Raw genomic sequence first — 14,771 nt, 5'->3', positions numbered from 1 at the left:
ATGAATAGGAGCTGGACAACGACAGTTTAGTTGAAAACAATACAAGTATATACGAATTCTCAATGATAAAAAAGAAAGAAAAAAAAAAAAACATTATTTGACACATTCTTATCTCCTTCCTTTTTCTCCCAAATGATGCTTAGCTTGCCACTTGAGCACATTTGTGCATGCCTATAACGGCTCAGAATCATACGCTCTCCAGCCCTATCATGTGAAAGTTGCCTTGCCTGACTCCGCTTTGCCAACCTGTTGTCTGGAGTTCATCAATTGTGCCTGCCTATGTTCACTGCCGCTTTGCCCTCTTGCATGACCTGAGCAGCCTGAGCTTTGCTTGAGCTTCAACATGGTATAACATGCATGTTTCCCATGGATGAAATATCAAATATGCAAACAATCATTATTCTAAAACTCATGTATCTACTTGCATATATATATATATATATATATATATAAGTAGTTTGTAAAATAATTGAATCACTTAAACTTGGGAATCTAAATCTTTTAAAGCTTGGTCTGACAGTTTAATTTAAAAACACCATGGGCCTCAATACCATACGAGTCTTTATGCTTTGCGACTGTTGATGAGGCGCGACATGTAGATGTATTTGATATTTAGAAAAATTAAAAGCATGCCTTTTTCTCGAAAAAAAGAAAAAGAAAAAAATTGGATTAACCCTGCAAGAAAAAAGACTTTTAGTGTCAAACAAGCCACCTTTTAGTAGGGCCCATCTTGGCTTTTCACAACATGCGATATTTATTGAAAATACATGATAGGTTGGTCTGAATGTTTCAGATGATTATGGATTGCACATGTAATCATGTCACGGATATTCTCGTCCTTTTTGGAGTGATCTAAAAATGCAAATAAAATAGATATTTTGTAATTGCTTGTTTAAAAGAATTCATCCTTAACCTTTTTCATTAAAATGTGCATATATGGTTGATTTAAGAAACCCCTGCTTGAAAAAAAAAAAAAGAAACCCCTGCTTGAGACTTTATTTGAGGTTGATTTAAATCTGGTTAGTTTTTTTTTGTGTGGCTAAAATTAAAAGTATATTCAAATAGTGCTACCGAAAAAGTTTGGCTATTAGGCTTTCTTAATAAGATGAATTAAATCATGAAGATAATAAACTATTATTACGCAATCCAACTTTGATTGAAGTACATAATGTCAACCCAATTTATCTAGCAGATAGTCAGGATGTCTACTTTTATTCAAGGACAAAATATCTATTATGCAATTTAATAGTTATTCCTCATCTTCATTCTCTATGTATTAACTCTTTTGTATTTTTCTTAGTACTTGAGTAATTCCTGATAATTGTCTTGGATGTGTTCATATCATTATCTTAGTATAAAATTGGGTTTAAATAAAAGTCCTTATACTTTGATGCCAATGTGTCTTGGTTCAAGCAGTATTCTCCTTTGCGTCTAGCCTAGGGGTGTTTGGCAAATATCTCAGTGAATGCAACTATGATGATTTTCTTTAGATCTATATAAATTTAATTTTTGTAATTGGTATTATGTCCTAGACTTGGTTAGAAAATATTAGAAATGACATTTCTTTTTTAAATTTAAATGAGAATTTGACTTTTAACATAACACAATGGAGAAAAATGATTCATGTAGTCGACCCCACATAGTGGGATAAAAGCTTGTTGTTGTTGTATTGTGTCACATCCCATTTTGACCTCTCATTTATAGTCAATCTAGAGTATAACAGAGAAGGAAAATCTAAATATGAATAACATCTATAAGAAGCAGATGAGTAAGAAGTAATATATTTAGACTCTCCTAACATATCAAACTTTATACTTAACAATATAAAGCATATAATATATCTCAATTAAACTTCACATATAATCAAAAGAAATACAGAGCTTTATTAAAACTTTTTAAATTTTACTTACATACCCCAAAAGCCTTCGTTTTTATGTTCAGATTCATTTTCTTCTTCTTCTATTTTTTCGTCATTTTCAATGTAGTTATTTCTTGGAGTATTGTTTTTTATTTAAGTCGCAGAGAGATGATCATAAAACTCGCATTTATAATATGGTCCAATTAGTTTTGGTTGTTCAATAGGTTTAGACCCCATTATTCCTTTACCTTTATCCATATTTTGAGTTTCAAATGATTTAATTCGCACACCCGATGTTCCTACAGAAGTTTGTGAAGATTAAGTTTTAACCCCGCTAGTCTGTTTTCGCTTGTGTTTTAGTTATTTTGTTGTGACCCCGTTGATGTTGCTTTTCAATTTTCAGTGCCATTCGATAAGTCTCGTCGAGTTTAATTACGTGGTGCAGATGTAGTTGATCATGAATTGTCCATTTTAACCCGTTGATATACCTAGTGACAGTTCTTTCCTCGGATTCATCTAAGTCATTTTGAGAATGGAGTTTATAGAAAATTTATGTGTATTCTTCAACAGTTTGACTACCTTGACACAGATTATTAAATTCTTGAAAGATAGTTCGTGCGTGGTCTGGAGGCAGGAATTTTCCTCTCATTTTTTATTTCATTATTTTCCAGTTTTGTATTTTTTCTTTCCCTCACCTTAATCTATTGTTTTGAAGGTTCTTCCACCATGTGAGTGGATGACCAGTGAGTTTTAAGCTTGCAAATTTAACCTTCATGTTATCCGGTATTTCTTTCCATTCAAAAAACCGATCCATTTTTTCTACCCATTCAATGAATTGGTCAGGTTGTAATTTTCCTTCAAAGTTATGAACATCAATTTTAATCCCATAATCTCAATTTCTTTGTCGCCTATTTTGGTTCCTAGGGACTTCCCTTCACTTTTAGAAGTTTGAATATTAGGATTGTTAACATTTAAATTTGCAAGAGTATTAGCCATGTTGTTTATTTGATTTTGCAAATCTGCTAACTGTTGCAGCATTTGTTGCCATTCCCCTTGATTATTAGTCATTTTATTTCTCAAGAAAGAGACTCACACCAACCTAGGATTTGCTAACTTGCTCTGATACCAAACTTGATGCAGTCAAACTAGAAAGAAAGAGCCAAAATAAGAGAACACCGGGGTTAGTAGACAATTAGACATTACTCAATTCAAATTAGAATGCATACATCCAAACAAACACCAAAACAAACTAAAGTCAAATAAACGAAACAAAATTAAAATAAAAAAACTACCCTCAGAACAACTGGCAAGCGGATTCCTCACATGTAACGAAAAAAGTAGGCAAAGTAAAATAAGAGCTTAAGGGCTTGTAAACCAAGGGTCCACCACAGCTACAAGGTCCAACGTCCAACGTCCAACGTCCAACGTCCAACGAAACTCCTCCGGCAAATGTCACCAAATCAGCCAACAAACACCTCCAATAGCTCAAGAAGAAGGATACAAGTGGAGTGGAACTTGCGGGGAGAAGAAGAGGTTAGAAGCTCAAGACAAAATAGAAAGGAGGAAGAGAGAAATGGAACAAGCTCTCAAGCTTTTCCAAGGAAGAAGAAACCCTTAGGTTTTGTAGAGACTTTGTAGGTAAGGGGAAATAGAAGGACAGAAATTATTTCAGAACAACACCCGAAAAGACCACACATAAAATTGGGAAAAGCAGCCACGGGACAAGCAGCCAGGGGAGGAACCGAAGGAGCAGCACAAGGGAGCGGAACCAGTAACCAGGGGGACCGGAACAGGCCACGGGAAGGAGAACCAGGAGGGGGAAAAATCGAAGAGACACAGAGAAAGGAAAAGACAAAATTCCTCTCCACTTAATGAGCTAACAAGAGGAATATCTTTTCATATTAATGAGCTAAACATCAGCTCAAGCATTTATGAGTTAGAACTAAGTAGCTCCCAAAGAACACAGCCCAAACCCGAGCAGCCAAGGCCCAACCTGAGAAGCAATCAGCAGCCCAAAGACCAAATAACCCAAGTAGCCAGCACACCCAAAGCTTGCCAAGCCCAAGCACAACTTACTCATGATCATTGGATGTTTTCCATCATAGGATAACATAAAAAAAAACTATTATATTCAAATTACAATAGAAAATGAAAATAAATTGAAATATGCATGCATCAATCTCTATGTACACCCAAAATATATGTACACCAAAAAAAATAGTCACCCCTTTTTGTCTAATACCCTATTGGCTTCTTCCCCTTTTCTTCAGTACAATCACTATTAATGAGTTAGGCTCAATGAAATACACAAGTAATGTATAATAAATAGTAATAATATTTTTAACAATTAATTTAGAACATATTGAAACTCATACTGATCATAAGAAATGCATAGCATTATTTTCCATATTGCTAGCTATTCAACACATTTAAACAAGTCATATGATGACTATAAGCTTTTTCGTACTTTTAATTTTTTAATTCAAAGTTGGATCCAGATTCCAATGCCAGTTAATTTTAACAATCAGAAACTATGCTATTGTAGATTTGTAGTCACAAATTGCATGAATAAATTGAAATTAAAATGCTATCATAAGACAGTTATGAATTTACAAATATATAAATTTCTACTATTTTCTATGCATTGTTTGGGTATCTCAACTGACTTGGAATTCGTTCTTCTAGGATCTATTTTCTTCTCCTTTTATACACTGCCTAAAACATAATTTTCTTCATTTACACATGCTTATAAATAAATAAAATAAACAATATGAATATTTTACAATTACCTCAATTGTACTCTTATTCGTTCCATTCAAATTCCCTTTCCTTTCTGAAACTTCTCCCTACATCTTTTCCTTGCTTTTCTACCTAACAACAACAGCACAACAGCTGATAAATATCACAACAACATCTACAAATAAAAGTCTTGTTAATTTCAACTACTCTTACCTGATTTTCAGTTTTTTCTTCTTTTCTTTCCTTGCTGATTTCAGTTTTCAGCTAATAATAGCTGAGGGCAGGGATTCACAGTAACTAGTAACCATATTAAAGAAATGGTTTCAAAACCTTCTAGATGTTGCTTGGACAAATTATCTAGTTTCTAACATGATTTTAAATTAGTAACTAGTTTTTTGTTCATTTAATCTTAAGTAAAATATGTGAGATGAATTTCAATCTTTAAGAAAAAAAAATCATAGTATTAGTTACGCTTAACATGCAAGGAGCCTTGGATCTCCGTTTACTTGAGCTTTAGGTATTTTTATATTTTTTAATGTAATATAGTGACCCTTGGTGTTCTTGTGCTAGGCATTTGTCTATGTGGACACCATCTCTTTAATTTTATTATATATTTTTTTAAGCACAATTTATAATAAGATAATGATATGATCATAAATAGAGAAATTGCCAAAAATTGCCATATTACAAGAAAATTATCTATTGTCGATAAATTTTATTATATTTTTTTGAAGCACAATTTTATAATAAGATAATGATATGAGATTATGGGACTACCTTGCTTGAAACTTGGTGAAAACTATCTAATGCCGATACATTTTTTAGATTAAGTCCACATCATCACTCATAATTCCCACATAAAAATCATTAGTTTTTGGAACATAATGAATGTCTGTATCTTTACTAATACAAGGGAGATGAGGATTTTTTAAAATGGGAGAATCAAATTTTGCATGCACGAACATGAATACGAGGACAAAAATGATAGAACACAAATAAATGACACTTATATTATTGAAAATATAGTATATTAACATGCACTGGACAAATCATTATAATTTATATTTTTAATTAAAATAATTACGTACAAATTAAACGAATTAGGCAGATTAAATTTCTGGAGTTATATAAGTGATAATTATTTTTTATTGCACAACACACAATTCACAAAATATTAAACAGTACAACTTAAGCAAATGACATACAAAATCTTAGCATAAAAATTGCAACCGTATATTATTTGATATTTCTTTTATAAATGATGTGTCGATCTATAATAAACTTATAAAGTTATAGTTAAATCTATTTATTTGAAGGATTCATCCCCATTCCCTTTGATTATATAGTCTTTATTTGGAGTCGTTGTGGTTTAGTAGCGATAGAAGAGGATGTGTTAGGCTTTGTGGTTGGTTTTGGCATCAAGAGGGAAAGAACGTAAGCCATCAGACTTTGGAATTGAGCTTTGGCATCTAGAGTGGATGCGAAGTTGGGAGACGAGCATGTGAGAGTCGAGCTTTGGAAGCCGGTAGTTGGATTCGTAGATCTAGCAATGTCGACCTGATCCCTAGCCAAACATGGGAGAAAGGAAAATGTTGGGCAAAAAATTTGCGAGAGAAGTGCTTGAGGGAAATGAAAGTAGAAAAAGTGAGTTTTTAATAAAATTTTAGATAAGTTTTCGGGACATATGAGTTCATTTATTATTATTTTTTAATCAGATATGTGATAGCTTTGTCTGACGTATTTCGTGTTTGTCAGTATCCGTTACATGTTAGATATTGTATATCCCCTCAATGTGAAGTATCGATACACCGTAGTGGCTATAACATCATTCTTACCAAAACTTTGGCTACAAAAGGCCTCAAGAGATGAGAAATGGTAGTGTCCATTTGCAATGGTTTTCCAAAAATAAAACTTTAATATTTTTGGGTAGATTGATTAAAAAAATATAATCAAAGTTGTGGAAAGGCGACCCAAACAAGTCTAATAGGTGGTTCGACATATATATGAGATGTTGCTTTTGCAATTATCGTAAATGTATGATGATTAGTAGACTATTTTCTAACTTGTTTGTTTTAGATTGCTTATTTAGCTGTATTGTTTGAGCTAGGGAAACATAAGTAGAAATGTTCACAAACTAAATGGAAGAGGTTATAATGTTAATTTATTTAGTTAATCATTTGCGGTTTACCAAATGTGCATAACTTTTTGTGCCTGCTTAAAATGCATATTTTTATTTTTCTTTTTGTGTTTTACAACTTATGTAAATTTCCTGAGCGTGCCTTCTTAGATTTTACCTCTGTATATGTGTCCCAAGTCTGTGTTCAAATATGTTTCAGGTGCGTGTTTGTTGATGCTGGCATCGCACCAATTGATCTTGAAACTAGAAGGAGAAAAGAAGAAATGAAAGCCAAAGAAGCCCAAAGTAGAGCATTGGGTGAGCATGGTGAGTTGGCACTCATAACAGTTGAAAGCTCAGAAGTTGCTATTAATGAAAGGGTTTCATTGAGGCCTCCAATGCTTCAGGTAATCTTTGCCAGGTATATGAGTAACAATATTACTCTTTTTAAATGTTGATTTTACATTATTCTTCCACCATGTATCATGTATTTTTTCTATTATTTTGATTTAATTGAATCCTAAAAATCTCATTGAATGGCCTTGTTCTAGTTTGCATTTTTTTGGTTGTTGGTTTAATTCTTATGTTGATGTGGTTTATGGTATATTTGAGAGGTTATTTTCTTGTTGAATACTGCCAAGAAAACAAGTCTATTTGTTTATGTATGGTTACTAAAAACTAAATCTTGGTTTTGAATTGATGGTCAATGTTGACCACTATATGTATTTTGCGACAAATTCAAGCGAACACGACAGGGACAAAGGACTAATAGATGTTGTGCAAATCGGTTTTGGAGCGCCTCAATCACAATTGAAGTTGCTTAAACATAGCTTGCTTGCGAAACAGATTGCACCGATGCATCTGGAGCTTGGAAATTACCAAGGAAGGATATCCACAATTCAATTTGACTAAAATGACGGACTGCAGACGCAAAGTTTTTTAATTTGATTTGAAAGACCTTTGTTTACATTTGAAATCATCAAACTGGCGCTCACTTCGCAAATCAAGCATGATTGATGTGTGAGGAGCATTTAAATTGCCAAAGAAGCACCTTTTGCGATTAATTTGGAGCAAAGCGTCGAATGGACGCGATGTCATGCAAGCTGTGTTTGATACGTCTCGATTGCAATTGATGCCACTCAAATGTCTCCCTCTCCCGATCGGGAAATAGATTGCACTCACACATCTGAAAATTTGAAATCACTTGTAAAGTTGGCCCATATGAGCCTATATGCTGTATGAAGGCGGAATACAAAAATTGCCCGTACTGAGATGGGGACAAACTTTTGACATGTTCGGTTGATGAGAATTTTGCGCGAGACTACTATTAAAACACTTTTTAATTCCATTTCATTGTATGTATGTATGTACGTGTATATGAGTGTATGCATCCATGCGTGATATGTATGTATATTCCCTCTTTGTATGCTGTTGCGGTGCCTAACATCCATCCCTTCTCTTTGTGCATAGATAAGAATTATCAGGAAGTCCTTTGCAAGGAAAACTTTTGTTAACTGTAAGGATTAGAGGAAGGAATTATCTCCTCAAGATGCTGCAGTTTTAATTCAGTTGAGATTTAGAGCTTATCTGGTCAGACGTACTTGGTTTATTAATGTTCTTCGAGAATTGTTTGTAGCCAAATCAAAGCTGAATATGATGGGGACATCAGATCGTGGAAGGTTTATCAGAGTCGTGGCCGCCGATCTACGACCACGATCGAGTCATTGTACTTTTGATTTATGATTGTATTGTTTTAGTCATGTGTCCGTGTATTTGTTTTATTTTATGTTATTTTATTTCCCGTTGTACCCTTTTAGTAAAGGGGTGTCGTTCGTAAGCCCCGAGGGTATTTTCATCTTTTATTTCTTGAGTCTCATGTACTAGGCTATTTATAGACCCTTGTTTTATTTTTTTAAGCAATGAATGATTATTTCAGAATTTCGTTTTCCTGTTAGAGTTCTCATGAGAGTTTGAGAGTTGGAGTGGAATCCCTAGGAGAGGGAGATTTGCGCAATACCCACCAACCTAGATAAGTCGGGTTCGTGGTTCCATCCCCTGCGTTTTCTCTCTTCCTCCTCTTTCACTTAGCCTCCGGTTTCACCCTACCCGATTCCCCCCATTCAACTCACGGCCTACCCCCCATCACCCGCCGGCTTCCCCATCCAACCCCTCCCCCCCGTCATGCCCCATTTCCTAATTTAGATCATGTCATGCCCCATTTCCTAATTTAGATCATGTCAAATTTAGATGGATTTGAAATTCAAATTCAATTGATTTGAAATTCAAAATCCTTCCTAATTTACTAAATCTATTTTTGGAAAGTTCTTTAATGAGCTTCCATTTGAATTTTAAACGAGAGAGGATTTGATCACATCTTTCCTATCTCATGAATTTAAATTAGGAAGCTTCATTAATTCTCCCAAATCTCCTCCCTTCCCACCTTGGATGCCGCCGGCCCCTCTCTCCCTATCCCATTAAAACTCTTTTAATTATTTCCTAAAACCCATCCCTCACTTAGGAAATAATTTTAAATCCCTTAATTCCCTCTTGACCGAAATTTCCCTAATCCCTCTTTGATTAATTTGTTTCCAAAGTAATATTCTTACTTTTGGAAATAGATTTCAAACCTCTCTCCCCTTCTTCCTTGCCGCCGCCCCTCCTCTCTCTCCATACCCGACCCTCCCCCCTCTCTCTCTCTCAAATTCCCTCTCCCTCACTAATTCTCCACTTGAACTCTTTGCATTGACTCTTCCTCCAATTTCTCTATTTTCTAAATAGTAAAATCTGAAATTTTCTCAGATTTTGGGAGGAAATTTGGATTGTTCTTCGTGACAAGTTGAAGAGAACTTCTTGCCTCTTCTTCTTCAATAATCTTCAAGAGCACTAGCCGTCGTGGAAAACTTCATCCATTAACACCTATGAATGGCCAATCCGGAAACTGAATACGGTCTAATCTACGACGAGGACGGCTTCGTAGATATTCTATGGTCGACTTTCTTCGATGTTAATTCGAGGATCGACCACACCGTTGAGGATTACATCGAGCGCATTCTGGACGCCTTGGTGGAAGCAGTTGAAGAACAGCTTGAAGGCGTCGAGTGGAGGATCGCCGCCGATCCTTGACGAAGGTTTTTCCTAACCCCTTTCCCTCGTGTCTTTCTTAAGCCTAATCTCTCTTGTAAGTGAATGCAGTCACGAAGGATGCCTTGATCGACTTCTGCTAAAGCCTAGCAAACGTAGGGTTTGAGTGTATTTCTATGTTTACTAATTTTCATTGTTAGAATAGGGATTCTTATTGAAATTACTATTCTGGCATAACGTTGTTTACTGAGTTATTTTGGAATTTTCAAATCTTTGGTTATGTGATTTAGCCTAAGCGGGTGTGACCCCTTTCTTGTTTTAACTCGTGGTTTTAAATGCTAATGGTTTTTTCATTATTGTTCTAATCAAAGTTGTGCAAATTCTAAACATCATCACTGCATCCTTATATAGTTCTGCATCAGAACAAGATTAGATCCCTATTCAATATCCTTTCTCATCGACGTTATATAGCTAGCGACACGGAGGAATGTCAAAGATATACTTTAAAAAAAATCATTGTCTTCTGGAGTTTAACAAATTAGAGTAAGCTTGTTGTACAGTCAGAGCTTTTCATTTGACTTGTGCCAGGCAACTCAAGCATGATGATTTTCATCATTGATAGTGGCATTGGGATGGCTAAAGTTGATTTGGTAAATAACATGAGTACCATTGCAATGTCTGGGAGAAAGGAATTCATGGAAGGCTTGCAAGTTGGTGCAAATGTTTGCATGATTGGGCAATTAGGTGGTTCATTCACGATGCCAAGGAATGCTAATGATGAGTAACTTGGCAGTGGAACTAAATCATATTCTGCCTCTCTTTTTCTCTCTATGCATATAAAAAAAGAAAAAAAAGGAGAAAAAATTATATTGTAGTCTAAAGGTTTTCACTTGAGTAGATCTAAAACTAAATATATGGAGTGTAATTTTAGTAACAATAGACATAATGAGGGGATTGTTACTTTGGACGATGAAGTCATTAATAAGAGTACACATTTTAGATATCTTGGATCTATTGTTCAAAGTGATAGTGAAATAGATGGGGATATTATCAGCAAAATTCAAGTTGGATGGTTGAAGTGGAGGAATGCATCAGGCTTGTTGTGCGATAGAAAAGTCCCCCTCAAACTTAAGGAAAAATTCTATAAGATGATGGTGAGACCTACAATGCTTTATGGTGTCAAATGTTGGCCATTAAAATAGAAGCATAATACTAAGTTAAGTGTTGCAGAGATGAGGATGCTTAGGTGGATGAGTGGCTTTACGCTTAGAGATAATATACGAAATGAGCATATACATGAATGTTGGAGTAGCTCTAGTGGAAGATAAGATTAGAGAGAGTTGCCTTAGATGGTTTGGTCACATTAAATGGAGGCCTTCCTTCTGATGACCCGGTAAGGAAAGTTGATGTATTAGATTTGACTTATGTTAAGAAAGGTAGAGGTATACCTAAAAAGACTTGGTTAGAAAATATTAGAAATGATCTTTCTTTATTAGATTTAAATGCGAATTTGACTTTAACCGGACACAATGACAAAAAAGGATTCATGTAGCCGACACCACTTAATGGGACAAAGGCTTGATGTTGTTGATGTTGTCGGTAGTGGGGCAGTGGACCAATATGTGAGGTATTTTAGGCAAGGGTTGGGCGACCAGAGATGGAGGGGGTTGAGTTGAGGTATGGAGATCGGGTCATGTAAGAAGGATGAAAGAAATGTGTGATTCCTACCCTCGATACATTGGGAGAACCTTGGAGGGAGAGGATGTTGGAGCAAAGATGCTAGGGTGAGGAAGTTGAAGATGCTAATATTTGAAGGGGAGAATGCCCATGGGTGGGTGTACCAAGTGGAGATGCATTTCGCGATGAATGGGTTGAATGAGGAGGAGAAGCTTATGGCCGCAGGGCTATGTCAAGAGGAGAAAGCCCTAGCTTGGTTCCATGGAGAAAGGCGAAATATTCTATCCGCTCTTGGGAGTAGTTCAAGGATTGCTTATTGGAGCATTTCCTAGCCATAAGGGAAGGAGTCCTGCACAAGCAATTCTTTGCCTTGACTCAGGAGGGGACCATCATGGAGTATAGGGAGAGATTTAAGTTGTTGTCAGGGCGGTTGAGGGGGGTTTCGGAGGCGGTGCTAGAGGAAAATTTCATGAAGGTCCTAAAGCCTGGCATTTAGGAAGACCTCTGATTATTGAGGCTGAGGGGTTGAGGGAGACGATGGAGCTTAACTCAGATGGTGGAAGATTGGAGAAAGATGGAGATGACCAGTAGAAGCAGAGTCATAGGAGGCTTTTACAGGAGTGCCTCGACTTCACTAACACCGAGGACCCAGATGGTGTCATTTGAACAAGAGGGCACAGAGGGAGAAGAGGGGGAGAGTTTGCCTCGGGGCAAACTTCAAGCGCCTCACAGAGACAGAGGTGCAGAACATGAGAGCAAAAGGTTTATGCTTCTGATGTGATGAGAAGTATACACCAGGCTATCAGTGCAAGGACCGCACACTCCACATACTTACAGTTTGTGATGAGGAGACCGATAACGAGGAGTTGGTGGAGGAAGCAGAAGTGGGAGGAGACCACCTACACCTTCATGTGGCGAAAGTGTCTCTTAACTCAGTGGTTGGATTTACTCCAAATCACACCATGAAGGTGAGGGGACAAATCAGGGAGCGGTCAGTGGTAGTCTTGGTGGATAACGGGGCTACTCAAAACTTCATCTCAAATCAGGCCGTGACTCAGTTGGAATTGAAATTGGTGGATACAGGGAGCTTTAGAGTCATGATGGGGACAGGGGATGGAGTAGGGGGATTTGCAGGGGGATCGATGCCGACACTCCAAGGCTACAAATAGTGAAAGATTTTCTTCCCTTGGATTTGGGGAGCACTGATGTGATCCTAGGGATTAAGTGGTTACAGACGATTGGGGAGACGAATGTGGAGTGAAAATCTTTGAATATAGAAATTCATGTGGAAGAGAAAATGGTGATGTTGCGAGGAGATGCCTGTCTGTGCAGAACCATGGTTTCACTCAAAACCATGGTCAAGGTGATACAAGGAGCAGGGTTGGGATACTTGGTAGAGCTGCAGAGCCTAGAGGAGGTTCGAGATTCGGAGTCAGTCAAGGTTCCTGAGTGTGTACATCAGCTTCAACAGCAATTTCTAGAGGTTTTTCAGCAGCCTAGTGGATTACTGCAACGCAGGGAGCACAAGCACGTCATTACCTTGAAAGAGGGAGTTTCTCCTACTAGTGTCTGGCCATAATGGTATCCGAAGATTTAGAAAGATGAGATAGAGAGGCTCATTAGAGATATGTTGGAGGAAGAGATTATCAGACCTAGTGTGAGCCCCTTTTCCAACCCAATTTTACTGGTGAAAAAAGGACGACAATTAGAGGTTTTGTGTGGACTATATGGCCCTGAATAAAGAAATTGTGCTAGACAATTTTCCTATCCCCATGATTGATCAGCTACTGGATGAACTATTTGGGGCAGTCATCTTCTCGAATATTGACATAAAGTCGGGGTACTACAAAATCGAAATGAAGGGGATATGCACAAGTCAGCTTTAGGACTCATGAGGGTCAATATAAGTTTGAAAGGGGAAAAATGTTGGTGACGCTTGTGATGCGGTGCGTAAGCTCTTCATGTACTTTTGTTAGCATGGTGGGGAAATTCAAATTTAAGTATTTGTGACGCTTTGTTCCATTGTACTAGGAAATATTACAAATTTTATGTAGGCATACAAAGACTTGTAAGCATTTTTTTAAACACGATGGGATAGAATGATTTGACTACGGTTTCTTATGAAACCAATTTTGCAAGCCTTTCATAGCGTACTAATTTGTTTTATATATATATATATATATATAACGTATAAATTTTTTTTTTGGAGGGGACTTAGGGTCTATTTAAAGCCATTTACCTTTTGTAGTGCTCATTGTGGAATAAGATTTCAGATTTCTAAGTTTGAAGTGAGGGTTCACTGATTCTAACAGAGGTTGGTAAAGATGTCGTAGTGGGGTCTTCTTAGATTCTGCTACAAGCGACCATGGAAAACTTTGGAGGGCTCTCCTGGTGGTTGTTGGTAGGTTGACAACAGCTGCATACCCGCTTCTAGGTGACTAGCAGGAGCCAAGGGCAGGAGTTCTCGGGCAACAGCTGCTGGGTCTTTCCTTAATGGCATCAGGGATCCAGCAACTGCAGGAGGGTTCAAAGGTTTTTTTGTGGGTGTGTGACAACTCGGCCGGTTGCAGTCGAGGGTGTCTATTGCGGTCAATTCCAGCTCAGGGAGATTTGGTTGTCCGGCTGAGTGCTGGCCAGCATTGATTCTCCATCACTGATAGTATCCAGGATTTGAGAATCAGTCCCCAAGCTATTCATTGATGTTCCAATTTCAGGTTCTTGAAGTTCTCTATTTCTCTTCTAGGTTTCTTGAGATTTCCAACTCCATTCTCTCAACATCAGCTTAACAGAAATGCAAATAAATTAATCTTGTCTTTTAGCGAGCTTTATAGTTAGTGAGTTTAAGCCGATATTAACATAGGGTGCTCTATGGTAGCACAGTTTTAACAGGATGGTGGATGTGTCTAATTCATGCAACTTGACAACCATTTGAAACTTGCTTTTTTTAATCTGTAAACAAGGCAATCACAAGAAATGAGGTCGGTTTCCTTTGAGATAGTTTTTCTAAACCCTAGATGCATGCCTGTTAGTATTGGGTTTGAGGAAGCGTAGTAGAATCATTTGGCTTGCGGCATCTCAGAGTATGGAGACAAATATTACTCTTGAGTGGAACTAATCTTTCAATGCTTAACCAATCGAAACCTTTGAATGATTTTGTTTTTTCCTAAATGTTCTATTTTGAATGTTGTCAACTGGAAAACAGTAATTTCATTTATGGACACAGTGATCTCTTTGGGGAAGGGATACGAAATGAGCATATACGTGAAAAGGTTGGAGTAGCTCCAGAGGAAGATAATATTA

The 14,771-nt window shown here is 36.9% G+C and overlaps 1 protein-coding gene across 1 annotated transcript in view; it reads left to right on the top strand.

The window, feature by feature from the left end:
* The window catches only part of LOC110100712, a 50,253-nt gene that overhangs the window by 17,070 nt on the left and 18,412 nt on the right, over positions 1-14,771 (top strand). The window contains exon 15 of the mRNA XM_020828347.2: positions 6,934-7,120. Within this exon, the coding sequence (XP_020684006.1) occupies positions 6,934-7,120 (187 nt within the window). The remainder of the gene's footprint in view (positions 1-6,933; positions 7,121-14,771) is intronic.

This window comes from Dendrobium catenatum, unplaced genomic scaffold, assembly GCF_001605985.2.
Source record: "Dendrobium catenatum unplaced genomic scaffold, ASM160598v2 fragScaff_scaffold_338, whole genome shotgun sequence".
Lineage (NCBI taxonomy): Eukaryota > Viridiplantae > Streptophyta > Magnoliopsida > Asparagales > Orchidaceae > Dendrobium > Dendrobium catenatum.
This window is presented reverse-complemented; position numbering and strand designations above follow the sequence as displayed.